This window comes from Lithobates pipiens, unplaced genomic scaffold (assembly GCF_037356315.1).
Source record: "Lithobates pipiens isolate NorthernLeopardFrog02 unplaced genomic scaffold, aLitPip1_a1.2 Scaffold_3, whole genome shotgun sequence".
In the NCBI taxonomy this organism is placed as follows: Eukaryota; Metazoa; Chordata; class Amphibia; order Anura; family Ranidae; genus Lithobates; species Lithobates pipiens.
In genome coordinates this window covers 240,485,687-240,507,528 of record NW_027507790.1, presented here as the reverse complement: position 1 = coordinate 240,507,528, position 21,842 = coordinate 240,485,687, and the positions used below count along the sequence as shown (strand labels likewise).

Here is a 21,842-nt window from a genome sequence, read left to right as displayed (position 1 = left end):
TGACATTTTGAGCCCTGTGCAGTACATACAAGGCAAAAAGAATTGCATCAGAACTCGGTCACAAAAGTAACAGCATATATCATCAGCATGACCCTGTGTGGTTTATTTACTAAAGGCAAATCCACTTTGCACTACAAGTGCAGTCACTGTAGATCTGAGGGGAAGCTCTGCTTGGATTGATTGGATTTTATCATCCAATCATGTACAACCTAAAATGCTGTTTTTTATTTTCCTTGCATGTCCCCCTCGGATCTACAGCGACTGCACTTCCAAGTGTACTTGCAGTGCAAAGTGGATTTGCCTTTAGTAAATAAACCCCATTGCAATAAGCAATACTTCAGTGATCACGTAGAGTAAGTATGAATGTACGGTAATCAGTTTTTACACAAGTTAACCTAGGGTTGCCATAGGGGTGATTTACTAAATAAATGCATATAGACTGTGCATTCTGCAAGTGCAATTGCTCCAGAGCTTAGTAAATGAGAAGAAACTCTGCTGACTTCCATCATCCAATCATGTTCAAGCAAAAATGCTGTTTTTTCCATTTTCCTTGGACGTGATTGGGCATTCTTTGTAAAGTGAAGCTTTACCTCATTTATTAAGCTCTGGAGCAACTGCACTTGCAAAGTTCATAGTCTGTTTGCCTTTAGTAAATCAACCCCAAAGTTTTTCAAATAAGTAATAAGTCTTGATTAAGGAGATAGTTGGCACCCAACCCTTCAGGAGCTGAGTTCTCCAATGTCTGACTATTGTTATTCTGGCCATAATTAGTATGTGGATGACTATAGTATGATAATTTGTCTGGAAGGTATCAATTTTTATATTTAGAATGGCCCAAGGTGGGTTCAGATTTGGTTAGGATCTCAGTAACCTCAGAAAAATGCTTGTCATGTTCTTGAATGTCCACAGAATGTGGAGAAGAGTTCCTTCTTGCCCACAACCCCACCAGCATAGAGAGGATGTGATAAATTAATTGGTTGGCTTTGAAATGTCACATCCCTATTTAAAAGTATAAAGAGACGAAAAACTTTTTTTTTTTTTTGGGTTTCGTTTTTTGACACCTTAGATGGGTGGGATTTAATTGCCCCTAGTCCATATATGCTTAAAATATATAAAGTTTATTACAAAGATACGTTTTCTAAAAGATAAACAACATTTTCATTAAAACAGAACTTGTTCTTCAATACATAGGTATTACACCAAGCACCCCATTACAGTATACAGACTTATGTTTAGTTGTTGTGCATTTTATGCGGTATATATTTTATATCAGATTCTCCGCAGAAATCAACATGTTTCTTGGTCTTTGGTCTACTTTATCAGGAGCTTACCAGTGGAACATGTAATACTTCACTGGACGGGGGCAGGTGTGTGGAGAATCAAATCAATACCCCATAGGGGGGCAATCAAACAAACACCCAGACTGGAGGGATGGAACAGAGGGATCCACACAGAAATGTAATATATGAAGACCTCTATAAAGTATTTTTATGGTATATGGTCTATATACATATGGTAATATCTGATGTTTTAAGGCATATGCCACAGAAAACATTTTAGCAACGGTTGGCTAGCATGTTAGTAGGTGGCCTTTAACCATCAAATGATGTTCAAATAAGCATATATTCTTGACATGTAAAATGTGGTCTGTGTGGACTCCCTGTGGGGGCAATAAGAAACGGACACATGGTGGTATAACCACAGTAACATTTGTAACCAGTTTTCGAAAACACAAAAAACAGGGAGAAGGTGCGCCAGACTAAGTGCAGTATAAACGATAAAGTATTTATTAAAATAAAAAACATACGGCCAAATGGCTACTCACAAAGGTCAGAGTGATTTAGGCATGTAAATTAGATAGGGATGTATCCATGTCTCAATCCGGTCCACGGGGTTTGCAGAGCTGATGGAGTATAAAAGCAGACAGGGGGGACGACAATAGGCTTGCCTCTGTGTTCCAAAAGCTGATTTGGAGCAGCACCTCTGTATTTCTAATAGTTTTCATCGGTTTTCAGCTTTGTTAAGCGTCCGGATGGTCGGATGGCCGGAACCGGAAGTGCGTTCCAGCGTGGAACGCAAGCTCTGGGATCCGGAAGTGACGCGTGGGCCAATCAGAAGACGCGTTTCACAACTTCAGTTGTTTCCTCAGTTCTGAAGGAAGCCTATTGTCGTCCCCCCTGTCTGCTTTTATACTCCATCAGCTCTGCAAATCCCGTGGACCGGATTGAGACATGGATACATCCCTATCTAATTTACATGCCTAAATCACTCTGACCTTTGTGAGTAGCCATTTGGCCGTATGTTTTTTATTTTAATAAATACTTTATCGTTTATACTGCACTTAGTCTGGCGCACCTTCTCCCTGTTTTTTGTGTTTTCGAAATCTTTAGAGAGCCCTGCTTCTCCTCTCAAGACTGTTGCTGCCGACGGTGCTTCTCCTATATTATTACAAATGCTATTGTTATTGACATTTTAAAATACTCATACTCAAATAGAGACTATACAGTGACTGATTCTTTGCGCCATCTGATCCCAAATATCTCTCTACATTTGTAACCAGGAAGATGAAGGGTACAGAGAAGATGGTTACCATCGTAGTGAGAATATTAAGGCAGACACTAAAGTGAGCTAATCATTCTTCAGGCTTAATGTACATGGAATGTTTTTACAACCTCTTCTGAATGATTTAACTTGACAGATAATAACCCACATTTAAAACGTACATTTTGCCGCGTTTAACTTTAGAAGCTTTTTTTTTTTTTCAAAATAGTCAAAAATGCCTGTAAATGAAAAATGGCTAAATGCGAGTTACCACGTTTAGCCAGGTTTAGATGCATTTTTTGTCTGAAACTTCGGAAACTTCGGTGTCTGAACACATTTTTTTGCCTTCAAAGAAAAGCCTCTAAACGCAACTGCCTAAAAACAGCATTAATTGAACTTGTGTACATGTACATATAAGATAACATTGGATGAGTTCAGGGGCAGCTGAAAAAAGCATCCAACTATTTCTGAACATCCATTTACCAGCAGCCGTGTACATGAGGCCTAAGAGTTCTCATTGTGGAAAGTCTACATAGGAAATGTTGCCAACTACAGGACCAAGGTTATAAATCTGGGTAAGGGCAGATGACAGGGTATAATAGTAGGGGTCTCCAAACTATGACCCTCCAGTTGTTCAGGAACTACAATTCCTATCATGCCTAGTCATGTCTGTGAATGTCAGAGCTTTACAATGCCTTATGGGACCTGTAGTTCTGCAACAGCTTGGGGCCATAGTTTGGAGAGCCCTGGTATAGAGTATCAGGTTATGATTAGCGATAATAGATGGGAGGGAGAAAGGGTGGGTCAAGAAAGAAGAAAAGGGCAGAGGGGGGAGAAGATAGGGGAGGCAGAAGACAGAGAAAAGACAAGGGGAAGAGGACTGAGGAGAGAACAGTAGGGGGTGGTAAGGCCAGGCAGGTACCCTCTTCCGGGAAGAGAAAGAGACCTGGAATGAGGTTGGACTCGCTAAGGTGGGGAGAATTCATTCAGATATGCGTCCTTGAATATTAAGTATTTCCAGGGCCTTCAGGCTTCCCTGAAGGTCTCTTCAGTATTACGCAGTGTGGCTGTGAGGTCCTTCATATCCCTAAGGTCATTTACCCTGGTGAACCACAGAGACAGCATGGAAGGGTTGATGTCCTTCCAGCAAAGTGGAATGCAGGCCTTTGCCACATTCAGAAACTGAATGGTGAGAGAGACCTTATATTAGTATTTTTTTTCTTAACCAAAGACGCGTAGCAGAATACATTTTACCCTAAATGTATGAAGAAATTTGAATTTTTATTGCATATGTTTCATAACAGAAGGTAGAAAATATTGTTTTTTTTGTCAACTTTTTCGTTCCTTTTTCGTAAGGATGTAATAAAAAATAAAAAAACACAGTGGTAATCAAATATCACCAAAAGAAAGGTCTATTTGTGTGAAAAAAATAATATGAATTTCATTTGTGTAAAGTGTTGCATGATTACACAATTTGTCAGTTAAAGTAGCGCAGTGCTAAATAGTAAAAAAATGCCCTGATCATGGAGGGGGGTTTTTCCGCAGCTCAAGTGGTTAAAAATGAATTCATGTTTTCAATTTGTGGTGCCCAGATCCAGTTTGGTTCCATTTTAAGTGTTGTTTAGCGTTAAGACCATGTAGATAACATTTTAGGGCACCATACATTCCAGCATTCTGTCTTCAATAGCATTTCAGTACAGCTCTGGTGCTATAAAACTGCGTGTGTGATATTGAAGCTGAGATATGATTTTTTACCCTTCCATATCCATGTATTTTAAGGCACAATTAAAGACCAAAATCCCATACAAACAAGATATTCTCGCCCTTTAAATATATGTTTTATTGCTCATAAGAGCTTTCTGTGAACACAGCAATAATGTCTGACACCTATAGTTTCTTTGACATCTCCATATACGCTGCAAACTGACAAACCGCTATGTGACACATTAATAATCTCCAATTATATCGCCATACACTGCTTAACCATTGTCAAATTCTAGCTGCAGTCTTTAAATAAGATCTGGCATTTCATCAAGATGTGTAAGCCCTCCAAATCAGATTTGCCAGTTTTTATTACAACAATCCATCTATTACGTTTTTATAGTCCTTTCACATAGTGGCTCTTAATTTCATTGCTCGACCTTTATTGAGTCTTTCTTGCCATGGCTTGAGGAAACCATAGCAGGGAATGCCAAAATGGTTGACGTTGGTTATAAAATATAATATAAACCCAGCTAATGGCACATCAAATTAGGTCTTGGATAGAAGAAGAGTATAGGACTAAAGAGCAGGGCACTGCAGTCTATGATCCTCCTCTTGGTCCCCAGTATTGTCCTGAACCCCAGCAGATAGATCCGCCCCCCCATGGGTTGAGCTAAAAAGCTGATTAACTTGTATTACTAGTCTGTGATTTCCCTACATATTTACATGATTGATGGGGGCATATAATCCAGCATTTCTGTGAATTCTGCCCTCTAGTGGTTTTTGCATATTTGGTCCCGTGACAACAGTAGCTTAGGTATTAAAGCGGAGTTCCACCCATAAAATTTACTTTGCCGTATTCAGCAGCAATAAACCTAAGCAACCATTCATATTGTGCCGCTAGAGGTGAGATTCTTGGACCAGCGCAAGATGAACCAAAGTGAAAGCATTTGCCAATAATGTTTTCATTAATCAAGAACGAAAGTCGGAGGTTCGAAGACGATCAGATACCGTCATAGTTCCGACCATAAATGATGGCGACTGGCGATCCGGCGGCGTTATTCCCATTCGGTTAACCAATCTGCAGCTCCAGAAGTCAGAGGGAGGAGTAGCGCTCCCACACCCTTTTAGTTATTTCTTGGCGTCACAACTCCAGCACATAGCCGGGTGCAATTTAGTATTCCAGGAAGCAGGTAGAAGGATGCTTCTACAAAACACTCCAGACGATTCAATAGCCCTGAATCGCAGCCCTGGAGACAGGATCATTTCCCTCAGGACTCCCCACCTTGAATCTAATGATGAAAGTATGGGATACAGCGAAAATTATCTTGAAGTATAGAGGTCTCACGTAATTTACCCCCTGTGGGAAAACAGCAAACTGGGAGAATTACAAAAGATGGGGGTAGTAAAGGAATGGGAGAGATGTGGAATAAAATACATTACCCAGATATATTTAGATGGCACTTTGAAAACCTTCCAGAATTGAGAGACCAATTTGCCCTACCGAATAACTCTTTTTTTAGATACTTACAGGTTAGGCACACACTGGACGAACAGTTCAGAGGGAACCCCCCAGAATGGAATACATTTCCAGTCCTTCAAAAATTAATGCAGAGTCGGGGAGAGAATTAATTTCAGAAATATACCCACATATTAACAAGGGGAGAATGGGAGGGATGGAATCCCCCTTGTACAGGAGAAAATGGGAAAAAGATGTGGGAGACATCTCTGAACTTCAGTGGAAGAGACTCAATAGAGCCAAGCTCTCCATGCAGATAGTATTATTAATGGATATAGAACCAAGCACGCCATACAGATATTATTCTATGTGGGAATGGAACCAAGCACTCCATACAATAGTTTCCTTGGTGGGAATATATAGGACAGTGATTCCTAACCAGGGTTCCATGGAACCCTAGGGGTTCCTTCAGCATTGAGCAATTTCTGCCTCTCAGATAAGTTCCCACTGACACCATTGATCTTTTTAGCTATCTGTAAGGAGGTAATTCTTCCCAAAGCCCACAAGTGTAAGTAGCATTCTACTCACTGACCATCACACTAATGTATCATGAGTTGTAGATTTCTAATTTTTAGCAGGGGTTCCTCGAGACCGGAGAACTATTTCAAAGGTTCCTCTGTGTTGAAAAGGTTGAGAAAGGCTGATATAGGGTGTTATTTATGAAAGGCAAATCCACTTTGCACTGCAAGTGCACTTTGAAGTGCAGTTGCTCTAATTCTAAGGGGTAGATCTGAAAGGAGAAGAAGCTCTGCTGATTTTATCATCCAATCATGTGAAAACTAAAATTATGTTTTTTATTTTCCTTGCACGTCCCCCTCGGATCTACAGCGACTTTACTTCCAAGTGCACTTTCAGTGCAAAGTGGAGTTTCCTTTAGTAAATAAGCCCCCCATAAAACCAAGCAGCCAGTGCAGATAGTATACTTGGTGGGAATAGAACAAAACTCTCCATACAGATAGTATCCTTGGTGAGAATGGTAGGTATAGAACCAAGAACCCAAATGCTGGAAAGCAAGAGTGCAAATAACTGCAAAGTTTTGCTTACTCTAAATGGTAGTCTTTTGTAGGTATATTTTTTATGAGGAATAAACAACAAATGGCCCCTGCGCTACCTCTTGTAAATACGGTGTGTTATCCAGCAAAATTAGATGTGTAAATAATATCAAACGGTTGCTGCAACACCTAATGTGTCCCCACAGTATAATATTAGATCAGTGTAAATGGAGTTGCACAGCCTATAAACGAAATATCATGAAAAAACGATATCCATAATTCACCATTCACATAAATACAATTTTAAATGAAAGGTATTTACAAATATCAAATATACAGTGGGGAAAATTATTATTTGATTCCCTGCAGATTTTGTAAGTTTGCCCACTTACAAAGAAATTAAGGGTCTATCATTTTTATCATAGGTGTATTTTAAATGATAGAGACAGAATATCAAGCAAAAATCCAGAAAAAGCACGTGTTATAAATTGTATGAGTTGCAGTTCAGTGGGTAAAATAAGTATTTGATCCCAAAGCAAAACACGACTTAATACTTGGTGGAGAAACCCTTGTTGGCAAGCACAGAGGTAAGACGTTTCTTGTAGTTGGTTACCAGATTTGCACACATCTCAGGAGGGATTTTGGTCTACTCTTCTTTACAGATATTCTCTAAGGCCCCTTTCACACTGGGGCGGGAGCGGTGTTGGCGGTAAAGCGGCGCTATTTTTAGCACAGCATTACCGTCGTTTTAGCAGTGGCATTCGGTCGCTAGCGGGGCGGTTTTAAGCCCCACTAGCGGCCCGAAAAAGGGTTAAGACCGCCCGCAAAGCGCCGCTGCAGTGGCGCTTTGCCGGCGGTATAGCCACGCTGCCCTATTGATTTCAAGGGTTTGGGAAACCAATGAGAGTTGTTGTATACATGTTTTTTCTATATATATTTGTTTTATTGTATTTTATCAGAGATACTATGTGTCTGGATGTCTTTTTTATATTTTCTGTAATATGAATTAAAAATACAAGTTTTGTCTTTAATTTTGGTGGTCCATTTAAAGTCCCATTAAGGGGGATTCTCTTGTGCATTGATTTCAATGGGTAGGAGCGGTTCACCACTCCAAAGATGCTGCTAGCAGGACTTTTTATCACCGTCCTGCTAGTGCACCGCTCCAGTGTGAAAGCCCTCCAGCTTTCACACTGGAGTGAAAGGGGCCGGATTTTTTCAGGTGCTATACAGGCGCTATTTTTAGAACTGTAGCGCCTGAAAAACGCCTCAGTGTGAAAGGGGCCTAAATCCTTAAGGCTTCTTGGCTGTCACTTGGCAACTCAATGTGGAGACTGGCTAGGCCACTCCATGACCTTAGTGTGCTTCTTCTTGAGCCACTCTTTTGTTGCCTTGGTGGCATGTTTTGGGTCATTGTCATGCTGGAAGACCCATTAACGACTCATCTTCAGTGTTCTGGCTGAGGGAAGAAGTTATCTTCCAAGATTTTACAATACATGACCCCGCCCATTGGTCCCACAATGTGGCAAAGTCGGCCTGTACCTTTAGCAAGAAACAGACTCAAAGCATAATGTTTCCACCTTCATGCTTGACTGTAGAGATGATGTTCTTAGGGTCATTGTAGAGCTACGCGATCTTCAAGAATCGTTATTGCGTTTTTTTTTTACCGTTGCGATCTTAGCAATAGTGTTTCACGATTCCGTCTATGCAAAGAATTTTCTCTGCTCTTCTGCAGCCAACAGCCATCAAAAGAAAGGAAGAAAAAAAAAAAGGCAGTCTGCCAAGAATCACAACATTCTCTAGCAGTGAACTTAAGTATAAACATTGTAACAATTTGTCAATGGAATAGACTTTATGTGTAAATGAGTAGTTTAAACTTTAAACCTTTTTCTGAAATTTGTTGGTTTCAAGTTAAAATCTTTTTTGTTTTTTGATAGAAAATTACTTATAACTCCCACACATTATATATACTTTTTTTAGTAGAGACCCTAGAGAATAAAATGGTGGTGGTTGTAATATTTTATGTCACACTGTATTTGCGCAGCGGTCTTTCAAATGCATTTTTTTGGACAAAAATTACTTTAATGAATTAAAAAAAAAAAAAACAGTAAAGTTAGCCCAATTTTTTTGGTATAATGTGAAAGATGTTACGTTGTGAGAATCGGGATATTTTTATTCTAAGCAAAAAAATCGTGATTCTCATTTTGGTCAGAATCGTGCAGCTCTAGGTCATTGTCAGCATTTTTCTTTCTCCAAACACGGCGAGTAGAGTTAATGCCAAAGAGCTTAATTTTGGTCTCATCTGAACACAGCACTTTCTCCCAATCCTTCTCTGAATCATTTAGATCATGGTTCTCAAATGTATGACCCTCCAGCTGTTGCAAAACTACAACTCCCATGAGGCATTACAAGGCGGACAGTTACAAGCATGACTCCCTCAGGCAGAGGCATGATGGAACTTGTAGTTCTGCAACAGCTGGATGACCACCAGTTTGAGACACCTGATTTAGATGCTCATTGGCAGACTACAGACGGGCATGTACATGTGCCTTCTTGAGGAGGGGGACCTTGCGGGCGCTGCAGGATTTCAATCCATGGCGGCGTATTGTGTTATCAATGGTTTGTTTGGTGACTGGGGTACCAACTGCCCTGAGATCATTCACAGGATACTCCTGTGTAGTTCTGGGCAGATCCCTCACTTTTCTCATGATCATCCTTACCCCATGAGGCGAAATCTTGCATGGAGCTCCAGACTGAGGGCGATTGATGGTTAATTTGTATTTCTTCCATTTGCGAATAATCACTTCAACAGTTGTCTCCTCCTCACCAAGCATCTTGTTGATGGTCTTGTAGCCCATTCCAGCTTTTTGCAGGTCTACAATCTTGTCCCTGATGTCCTTTGTCAGCTCTTTTGGTCTTGCCCATGATGGTGAGGTTTGAATGGAAGAAAGATTCTGCGGACAGGTGTCTTTTATACACATAATGAGTTTTGGTTAGGAGCACCTTCTTATATTGGCAGGACTAATCTGTGTACCACATAAGCACAAAATGTAGCCAGTCTGTGGGAGACAGAATTATTGTTGGTTGGTAGGGGATCAAATACTTATTTTAGTCACTGAACTGCAACTCAATTTCTAACATTTGTATCTCGTGTTTTTTTCTGGATTTTCGGTTGATATTTTGTCTTTATCAGTTACAATACACATATGATAAAAATTATAAACCCTTCATTTCTTCGTAAGTGGGCAAACGTACAAAATCTGTAGGGGATCAAATAATTATTTTCCCAACTGTAGCAGTGCTGGGTGAATGATGAGTGATAAGTCAATGTTATAGAATCTTTGTTTGCATTTGATCAAATACCTGGAGTTCTGCCTCAACTCTTTTTGGTATGACCAAGCATACTATAAACAAAAAATAGGTCTAGCTATGGGTGCTATATTTTCACCAAATTGCACAAGAAATTAGGATTTGGTAGGAAGAAAATTTTATGACAAAGGATACACCCATAAATTCATACATGATCAGATTAAGCAGGTAGCCAGGATGGGGAGGAACATGATTATACTTAATAACAAAGGAATGACACTACTAAAAGAAACTAACATTCAACATAGGCAAGTGGAAAAATTGATTAAACAACATTGTCACATCTTGAAAGCTGATAAACATCTATAAAGTATACTACCTGAGAAACTGGGTCTCATCTATAGAATAGCCCCCACACTACAAGACACAATTGTCAGGAATGTGATTGAACCACCACCTAAGAGAGAATTTACCTGCTTTACGGGAAAAGGGTTTTATCCATGCAAACATTGCTATGCATGCATTCATGCAAATAAACCAGGTACTAAACAAACGGAATTTAAAGCCACAAAAACTGGACAAACTTTTCCGATCAAAGATTTTATAAGTTGCAACTCAAAGGGAGCAGTGTATTCACGCAAACAATTTTTCTTTAAAAAGAATTGATTAAGCCACATCCTTTCTATCAAAAAGCTCTTATTCATGATCCCTAACACTTCTAGTGCCGATTGCATCCACACATCTCAGAGTGGCAGTCTGAGAACTGTATGCTGGGAAGATTTGGCATTTGCATTTTCTCCTCTTCGTAAAAGATATTACTACTGCGGATCATTTTGCCCCTTCTATGACTGTCTGGGTGCCACCTGAATAAGAGCTTTTTGATAGATAAGGATGTGACTTATTATATTTCGGCGACACTCTTCCTGAAGAAGCCCTGGTCGGAAAAACATGTAGAGGAAACAACAGTGTAGCCTTTATGGAAGGGACGGTCAACCACAAAAATCTTGCTTTATATGGAAGGTGAAATTGTAAATTAACTGTAAAGTCCTTTTTATTGTAATTTTAATACAGGTGAAATAAAACTTCTTGTTTTTAACCACTTGCTTACTGGGCACTTAAACCCCCCTCAGTCCCAGACCAATTTTCAGCTTTCAGCGCTGATGCACTTTGAATGACAATTGCGCGGTCATACAACACTGTACCCAAATGAAATTTTTATCATTTTTTTCCAACAAATAGAGCTTTCTTTTGGTGGTATTTAGTTACAGCTGGGAGTTTTATTTTTTGCTAAACAAACAAAAAAAGATGCAAAAAAAAAAATAAAAATCATGTTTTAATAGTTTGTTATAAAATTTTGCAAACGGGTCATTTTTCTCCTTCATTGAAGTGCGCTGATTAGGCGGCACTGATAGGCTGCACTGGTGGGCACTGATGGGCTGCATTGGTGGGCACTGATAGGCTGCACTGGTGGGCACTGATAGGCTGCACTGGTGGGCACTGATAGGCATAGTTAAGGCGGCACTAATAGGCACAGATAAGGCGGCACCGATGGGCACAGATAAGGCGGCACTGATGGGCACAGATAAGATGGCACGGATGGGTGGCACGGATGGGCACTGATAGGTACCACTGATAGATAGGACTGATGGGCACTAATAGGTGGCTCTGATAGGTGGCTCTGATAGGTGGCACTGATGGGCGGCACTGCTGGGCACTGATGGGCGGCACTGGGGTGCATCACCTTTGAGGCAGATTGTGGGCACTGCTGGGTGGCACTGTGGGTGGCACTGCTGGGTGGCACTGTGGGCACTGCTGGGTGGCACTGTGGGCACTGCTGGGTGGCACTATGGGCACTGCTGGGTGGCACTGACGGGGCACTTACTTTTATTAAGTGGGGCACTGCAGGGGGCAGGTGGGCACTGTCAGGGGGCAGGTGGTCGCTAGCAGGGCTGGCCGTGATCGGGACTGATGTCCCGATCATGGCCGCCGGTGATCGGCTTTTTTTTTTTCTCCTCGCGCTGTCAGCGCGAGGAGGAATAATAGCCGATTGCCGGCTCCGTTATATCACATGATCAGCTGTCATTGGCTGACAGCTGATCACGTGATAAGGGGTCGGGATCGACCCCTTGCACGGATCGGTGATCAGGCGAGTCTCATGGACTCGCCGATCACAGAGCGCGGCGCGCGCGCCCCTCAGGGGGCGCGCAGGGCGCTCGTACACGGGACGAGGTCAATAGACGTAGTCCCGGAAAAGGAGATCCGCGCTGTAGCCGTCAATTGACTATAGCGCGGATCTCAAGTGGTTAAAGAAAAATTGTTTGCTGTGGCACAGTGAAAATCACATAATAATGTGGTTGCGGGGAAAAAAATACCTTTAAAAGGGATGTAGGTGTAAAAAAAAAAAGTATAGACTCTAGGAGTCATCCCAAGACTCAGCAACATAAAACTATAACCTCTCATTTATTATTGTATTTATGTGAATGGTGAATTATGGATGTAGTTATTTCATGATATTTTGTTTATAGGATGCGCAACTCCATTTACACTGATCTAAGATTTTTTAAAAGGCCTCTTGTGCTTTTGGATTCTGACATCAAAATACATTATTGATTTAGAGCTAGAAATCTACATCTAACATTTTTTTTTTCTTTCTGTAGGTATTGGAAAAACAAACACTTATCACCTAAAAGACTGAGCACCGGTATCCTGATGTATACACTGGCCTCATCTATTTGTGACGAAATACACCTCTATGGATTTTGGCCCTTTGGGTGGGACCCAAACAATGGGAAGGATCTACCGTACCATTACTATGACAAAAAAGGAACAAAATTCACCACAAAATGGCAGGAGTCCCACCAACTTCCGGCCGAGTTCAAATTGCTCTACAAGATGCATCGCGAAGGACTAACAAGGTTAACGCTGTCACACTGTGCCTAAAAATGAAACCGGAAACATGAAGTGCCATTGTTCTAAAAGTGCCCAAAAGTAATTGAATAGTCATCAAACACAAACAAAAAAAAAGTAAAAATCAAAACAATCAAAAATGTACTTCATGACATAGAATGTAGAATCTTTTACCCATTCCTTGTAATGTATTTGTTAGAGGTTAGTGACCGACAAATGATCAGTTTTCAAAGAATGACAATGGTTGAAAGTATTTTATAGAAAACAAAAAAAAAATCACAAATCCATATGCTGCTAAGTAGTTATTTCTTGTATTTTATTACCAGTTTGGAATATCTGTTACATTCTGATATTCCGCTGCGATCATCATTAAAGGTACAAGCCTGCCACAACTGATATTTAAGGTTTATGCAATGCCAAAACTTTTTTATTGAGTTTTGCAAAGCTGCGGAAGACTGGGGAAATTGATTGTCATGTCCATTTTCTCTGGTAAAGCGATTAAAGGCAAATGCTAAATTTTGAGTTGTCACAAAAACAGGAGGTGAGGAAAAATCTCCAGTGACAGTGCTTTGCTCTGTCACAGTGTGGAAAGGGTTTTGTGTCACTCAGGATACTCATCCAGGCAGGTTGAGGGGCTCCATGGTTCTTGTCTCTTTCAGAGGAAACTGTTTTTTTTAGTATAAACAAAAATTTCTCCCATGGGACTTTTTTTATTTCATTTTATTGTGATTTTGCTGCAAAAAATCTAGGGACTTAAAATCTTGGCTCTATGTAGGTCCATCTTTTCCACTTTGACTGCCTTTTCAGTTTCCTCAAAAGTTGATAAAACCTGCAGTCTGAGACCTAGAGTCAGGAGGCTTTGTGGAGACTTGGGAGGGATGAAGCCTCCAAATTTGGGTTCAAGTTTTGGCGACTTCAGTCCTCCCAGGACTCTTCGAAGCCTCCAGACAACAGGTCTCAAACCAGATTTTAGCGACCTCTGAGGAAACGTAAAAAAAAGTTTCCTCTGTATGAGACAAGCACCCTTAAAGCGGAGGTCCACCCTAAAATGGACCTTCCGCTCATTGGAACCCTCCCCCCCTCCGGCGCCACAATTGGCACCTTTCAGGGGGGAGGGGGGTGCAGGTACCTGTACAGTACAAGTATCTGCACCCACTTCCGGCATAGATATCTGCAGAAGGTACGCCCCTTTCCGCAGAATCTACACCCCTTTCCGAAGGTCCCCCGCTGTCTGCTGGGAAACACATGGATCCCAGAGACAGCGGGGACCATCCTTATTGCGCAGCGCGACTCGCGAATGCGCAGTAGAGAACCGGGAAATGAAGCCGCAAGGCTCCACTTCCTGATTCCCATACCCAAGATGGCGGCGGCAGCACCCGAGAGACGATCGAGAGATCGGCTTCGGGTGCCGACATCGCGGGCGCGCTGGGCGGGTAAGTGTCATTATTTTAAAAGTCAGCAGCTGCAGTATTTGTAGCTGCTGGCTTTTAAAAAAACAAAAATGGCGGACTCCCACTTTAATCCCCAAAACTTTCCTGGGTGAAAACCCTGGGTGATTAAAAGCCCTTTTCCACACTGTCACACTCCCAAAAAGAACATCAGTTGTGGCGACAGCAGACTAAAGCCTACCGCGCATGTTACAAGCAGACTGTACAATCTCCTTTAGATCTACAAACAACTATATAGTACAGGGCCCTGCCTGACTGGATAACAATTGATTGGATAGTTTACAGGGGTCCTCATATTACATTGTTTTTGTAAGTCTAAAGATGATTGTACAATCAGATTTTAATGTGTATAGTGAGCATAAAATCCCCCTGCTTTGAAGAAATTTCCTCTAACTTCCTGGTGCACCCATGAAACAGGAAATGAATGGAAATTTCACCAATCCACAGACAGCAAAAAATAAACTGGAAGGGGCTTTAACCCTTCCCTATTCCATCCAAAACTAAATAAAATTATTTTAACAAGGCTTTTACATACACTTTAAGGATACTTTGTTTTTTATTTATGCCAGTTTGTTATATTTCTTCGGGACAGTAGTGAAGTCTTTGTATCTACAGTTCCTAGCTCCGCCCACCTGCCATTGCCTTTAGGGGCTCCCTGGTGGATTTCATGCTCAAAAGGAAACTCATGATAGTAGAGTTCCCTATTAGTGTTCCCAAAAGAAATAATAAGCTATCTCCATTCACTTCTAACTGATATATCAGATTTTGGTGGACTTACCCTTATTTTAGACAAGCAGCAGAACATATGCATTTATTTTGTGTGCCATTTAGGTTTGCAGATTGTGAAAATTGTTTCTTGTTTTTTTTTTTAATCACCATTATATGCAAGCTTTATTGTGAAAGCATAAATGATTTCTGATTTGCACAATTCAATATTCTGTAGGTATTCAGCATTCTAAGAAAGCTGCGTTCTATCTTATGACTATTTGGGGTGCATTTAACGAATTTTCCTCGACGCAACAGCTGACATGTTGTAATTGTCATTAGAGGGGCAGTAAGGAGTTTTTAGGTAACACTGCTGCATTTGGCCACCAGATTCTGTACGGTGCAAGCTCCTTCCTGGAACCAGTCTACAGGCTAAGATTCCAGGCCATCCATTGGGTAATGATAAGGCAAATGTACGGATTTGTCTACAATGGCAATGAGATCAAATAAGTTGGAGCCACGCAGCTAAGGTCTGTCTCTTGATCTAATGTGAGCAGAGTATACCTTCAGCAGAATTAATGGAAAGTCCATCTGATTGCTCTGGGTCACAAGACACTGGTGCTTCGCCTACAAATGGTCATAAAAAACAGTATGTGTTCGTTTTGCTGATGTAAATGTGACTATGTTTTGTTCTTAGAATGTAGCAGTAGACTGGCATAATTTTTAGAATAACTGTAAAGGCATTAGATTTGGTTTTCATAATGCATATACCGTGTTCTTACAGATAAGACTGGAGTTGTTGTATACTTTGTAAACTAGTGAGCCAGCGGTTTAAATGGTTTAAAGCAGAACTTCAGTCAAACAGGTAATTATTTATACTGAAATACATATATGTGCTGTTTTAGAAAATATTTTTTATTCTGTTTAGCCACTCTTGTCATCCCCATGGATTACACAGACACACTGGTAACCCCGCTGTTTCCTGCCTGCTCAATGGACAACAAAAGAATGTCATAACAGTGCTAAGGTTGTCCCTCTCTTCAGCTCCTTCGGTATGCAGGACAGGAACCTATAAGCTTATTTTATTTATTTATTACAGTTACTCAAATACCACTGTCAATTTGCATTCACATCAGTCCCTGCCCTCAACTTAAAATCAAAGGCCCCATACTCACATTCATACATACATATACTAGGGCCAACTTAGACAGGAGCCAATTACCTACCAGCATGTCTTTGGAGAGTGGAGGGAAACAAGACAACTCGGAGGAAACCCCGACAGACACAGGAAGAATATTCAAACTCCTGGCAGGTAGTGCTGTGGTTGGAATTCAAGCTGATGACCCTAGTGTTGCTAGGCATAAGTACTGACCACTGAAACTGGTAGTAAAGGCTCTCTGGACACTTCTCCCTACAGGTAACCTTAGAATAAGCCTTACCTGTAGGTACAAGGAATATCTCCTAAACCTTCACCGTTTAGGAGATATATAGTGTCCTTGTGACATCACATGCTCTCTGATGGATACCCCTTGCCGTTCCCTCAGAGCTCTGTGCAGTAAACAGTGATGTCATCGTGGCTTGGCCACTCAAAGGACTGCAGCCCGCGAACACGGAAAGAGAAGACTGGGTGCAGATGGAAGCCCTGTCAGCGGTGACAGCGCACCAATGGAAGTCTTCCTTTCAAGGTAAGTTTTTCATACTACTACTGGAGGCTGATTGCCTCACAGTGTAACCCCTCACCTCCAACCCAGTCCTCTTCTTCCCACTGCCTGCTCTTCAGATCAAATTATCAGCAAAAAAAGCCAACATTTCCAACCAGTATTGTCTGCAGACTCTCCAAGTCATGCTTGTACCTGTGAGACTTGCAACGCCTCATGGGACTTGTAGTTCGACAACAGCTGGAGGGCCACAGGTTGAGCACACAGGCCTTAGATGATCATGAATTATGAAATCTTTGGATGCCGCTCCAAGCCCTCATCATATACAACTCCAGTGACTCTCCCTGGATAGGTGGCCGGTATAGGGAGAGCCCATCCCAGCTCAACACATACACGAGGGAGAAGGAGAAATAGAATGACATACTCCAAGAAAGCAGCCCAGGTATCACAGAGTTATTTATGGCTAAGCCCTATGGGTGGGGCAAAATGATTCAGAGGGCGTGGCCTGTATGGAGCCAGGCTGAAGCCACTTTTACCTGTACTCTGATACCTGGGCCTCTCTCTCGGAGCATGGGGTTCTATTTCTCCTTCTCCCACGAGTGCCTTAGATGATCTCTTACTGTAGATATACAGCTATGAGGTCCAAGGCACAGAACTGGCTAGACACATGTGCTAATTTTTAGGTGAAACTTAAGACAAAGGGTACATGTTTAGGGCACTGCAACCACAATTAACATTTCTAAATGTTCACTATAAGCCAATATTTTGCTTTTCCAGTTTGGATCCACTTCTAAGCATTATTAACACTGGCATAACCATAGACTAGTTGAACAGAAAAATTAGAGATACACGGTAATCAATTTGTCATAAAAAAAAAAAACAAAAAAAAAGTTTTTACTGTAGTTCCTCTTTAATTGATTTATTATTATTATTATTGGCATTTTTTTATTTATTTTTTTGCAAAAGAGAAAGAGAGACTTACAGACTGTGATAATGGGTTGGGAACCTTGCCAAACGTGTAATATTTTTGGTGTGACAAAGAATTTAATATATATATGGGTTTATACATGTGAACACTTTAAATTTGTCTACTTTTGGCCATTTATGGCCCAGTAGTATACAGCAGCCCTCAGTGTACAACATGAGGCTTTTCGCCTCAGGTCCAGGTACGCTGGTGGCTGTTATATGAAAGCCTCAAATTGTTCAACGCTGGTACAAAGATTTTTGAAACGATTAACATGAATTTTAATATAAACCTTTCTTACTAATCAGTAGTGGAACGTTTTGCTTGTCAAATTACAAAAAGCATGCTTGCGTAGACTTTATTGCATACCATGTGATGGTCATAAGGCAGAAATTGCTTAGGGAAAAAAACATTATTAGCCAAAGCTATACAAGAACAATGTGTTAAAGGGGGATTCTATTTTGGAGTTATAGTGGGTAAAATGGAACTCAGTGGCTACGCAGTGGTTTGCCACACTCCCTCCAACACTGCAGCCTTCCCATCAGGTCAGGACAAGAAAATAAATATATCTGGTATAGCAAGCTATAAACAGCTCCTATAAGCTTGTCATCCAGAGCTGAGCGTAGCTGTGGAAGCTACAGAAATGCACTTAGATGGATCCTTACTCCCTGCAGCTTTGCAATGGGGGGTGGGTCCCACTGTACATTGCTATTTGAAAAAAAAAAATATGGCCCCTTTTAAGAAGACTGTGTTTAAATCAGGCTGCACTTGCATGTTTATGTCTCGTTTATATACAGAGGTTTCTGTTGAACTGATTTTGATGGTGTGAAGTGCAAAAGTAATGTCAAAATCATCCGTTCACTGACGATGCTAAAGTGAACCATGGCCTTAAAGTTTAGACCTGGTTAAAAGAATGTACTAGCAAACTGGATTGCCCTTCACAACGTTGCTCATTTTCATAAAGTACCTCTTGCATTAGTCACTGATAAGATTTTGTGTAAAGAATGGCAAGGGGAAGCAGAGGGGTAAACCTGACTTACATCGAGTCCTCTAGGACAGGGGTCTCCAAACTTTATAAACAAAGAGCCAGTTTATTGTCCTTTAGACTTCAGGGGGGGCAGACTGTTGTCAGTGGGAGTGGAAATTTTCCTGGCATCAATGGCAATAAATATTGCCCCATTTGGTGTTAGAGAGAGGAATGGTGCCCCATGGTTGGAAACACTGGGAGAAATTGTGCCCCATGATGTCAGGGGGAGAAACAGTGTCATATCAGTGGAAGGATTTGGATAATGGCAAGCAAAGGACCTCATCTGGCCCCTGTTTGGAGACCACTGCTCTAGGACATCTCTCTAGTTGGTCATTTACACCATATTGCATGTGGTAAAGTGCAGCAATTTACTTGATTGGGATTCTTGGACAATGTAGTGTTGCACATCCAAACTACGATGCTGAACACTTTTTACAAATGCAACCTTGCGTTTGGTGGATAACTTGTTTTATTAGATTGAATGTGTTTTCTAATGTTTATTAATTTTTCATACTTTATGTAACCCAGCAAAATAAATTTAGTTGGTTTGAATGAGCCCTGGAGGTCTTACTACCTCTGCTCTAAATTAACCTGCCTTTGGTGCAGAAGCATTACATTCATGAAATGGTACAAAGGAACCAAATAGCCAGTTGGCTGCTAGATACACTATATGTGGCCAAACTGCGTAGATACCTGACCCTCCCACCTATATAAGCTTTTTGGACATCCTATTGCAAAACCATGGGCATTAAGTAATCTACTATTTGCAGCTACAACAGAATGGAGGATTCTTGAGGGTAGCATTTTGGAGTGTGTCTATGGGAATTTGTGGCAATTTAGCCAATTGAGCATTTATGAGTTAAGGTACTGATGTTGGACAAAAGGCTTGGATCTCAATCAGCATTCCAGTTCATCCTGAAGGTGTTATTAAGGTTGAGGCCAGGGCTCTGGAGGTCCACCACACCAAACTCATCAAACCACATCTTAATGAAGACTTTGTGCACAGGGACAAAGTCATACTGGACCTTCCAAAAACTGGAAGCACAGAGTTGTTTTAAATGTCTTTGTATGCTCTAGTATTAACAGGATCCTTCACTGAAAACACCACAACCTGGAGGATTCCCGAGAGGTAGTCACATACTTTTGCCCATGAAGTAGGTGTGATGGTCAGGTGTCATAAACTCTAGGAAATATCATTTATGTGGAAGAAAGTAATGAAGGACTTGACATTAACGCAGATAAATTCCCCTGCCTCCCCTTACTGTACCCCAACAAAAATTGGTGGAATCTTTTTTTTCTCTTAAATATGTTTCTGTGGATTTGTATCTGTAGAAGAATTTCTGTGAATTTGCCCTTGAGATCCCTTTAGGGTTCACTTGAAGCACACGGATTAATTTATGCAGAATTGCACAGCACAATATTTGCCATTGTCCGCTTCTTTGTGAATGTCCAATGATCACCATCAGTTTCACCTGTACAGTTAGGGTGTATTGTGCCACAATTCTCTTTATAAATGTGACATCCACCATTCATGAATTAAAGGCCATATTAAATTAAAATATTATTTAAAGCAGAAATGCTGATGTACATATCTTGTTGAGTCTGGACTATCTATTTCTTATACTGTAGAGGTTATCTACCTATTTATTGTATCAGTATTTTGTGAATAAAAAAATTGGCAGTGATTCACTTTACATCTTTCGGTTCAGTAATTGGTCGATGTAATGTGCCTGCAACTTGAATTTGTGTGCCAAAACACGGTGATGAATGCATTGTTTTTATTAATAAAACTTTCATTGTGCAGATATGTGTTCGATCTTTATTCACACAAAGAAAACATAAAGATGTTAAACATAACTGTTAACCTTCCAGTACATTAATATGGAATCAGGCATCTGCGACTTGATTTTAAAGGTGTAAGTTCCAGCACTATTATTCTTGATTCGCTGTTTAGTATGGCCCTTTTCTACGTTTTTACCCCAGAGGAATTCTTGAAATAATTTCCAGGTGTCCAAGAGCCCCTGTTAAGATTAGTCCATCAGGATCATTAGGTCTCCTTACATTGGTGGGCATTGGAAGGAATGATCTCTTAGCCCACGTACACACGGTCGGAGATTTTGCCAACCAAATCCGTCGGATTTTGCCCGTCGGATTTAGTCCGACGGATTGTGTCCGAAACTGTTGCATACACACGGTCGGGCCAAGTTGGCGAAAAATCAGATCTTTCAGAACGTGATGACGTAATTTCGTTACGATGGGACTACATTCAGGCTAGTAGCCAATAGCGTTGATGTAGGAATTTGATCTGAGCATGCGTGGCACTTGGTCCGATCAAAATGCTCTACACATGATCGGATTAGGTCCGTCCAGCCCAGTTGGTCGGGAAATATTTCCAACATGTTGGAAATTTGGATCGGACGGGGATTCGGACGGAATCAGTCCGATGCATACCACACACAGTCGGATTATCTGACGATGCGGTCCGATAAGACTCATTCCGACAGATTCTACGTGTGTACAAGGGCTAACAGTGCTGGTTAGTATGCTTGAAAATATGGTTGGTGTCAGGCTTCTGGCTTTGCCAAGTGGCAATGGATCTGTAACCATGAAGGCACCATCAAATGGGAGGTAAACTAACCCCCCGGCTCCTGGAATCCCTAGCAATGCTTGACAATGCCTGGTTTAGTGAGTCACTGACCTCACCCAAGAATGCAGATAGTGAAGTAAGAACTGCACACTGGTTCCAGATCAGTAGCAAGGAAAAAAGTAAGTAAAAAAGGAAGCACTGGTTCTTGCACCATTTAAAGAAGTCAGCATTGTCAGCTATTTTTTATCTATAATTTGATAGGTCCTCTTTAAAGGCTTACAGGAAGTATCAATTATCCCTGAAGACTGGTGGGCTGCAGCATCCATTGTCTTACTTAAATTCTTGGGATTGCCAATGGCAATGTTTAATAAACAAATGGTTTAACCACTTCAGTACAGGGCACTTCCACCCCCTTCTAGCCCAGGCCAATTTTCAGCTTTCAGAGCTGTCGCATTTTTGAATGACAATTTCACGGTCATGCAACACT

General features: G+C 41.1%; 1 protein-coding gene across 1 annotated transcript in view; it reads left to right on the top strand.

Moving 5' to 3' along the window:
* Window positions 1-20,571, top strand: part of ST8SIA3 (ST8 alpha-N-acetyl-neuraminide alpha-2,8-sialyltransferase 3) — an 84,087-nt gene extending 63,516 nt beyond the window's left edge. Inside the window, exon 4 of the mRNA XM_077462961.1 lies at window positions 12,717-20,571. Coding sequence (XP_077319087.1) covers window positions 12,717-12,999 — 283 coding nt within the window. The 3' untranslated portion in view covers window positions 13,000-20,571. The remainder of the gene's footprint in view (window positions 1-12,716) is intronic.
* The last annotated feature ends 1,271 nt before the right edge of the window (window positions 20,572-21,842 follow it).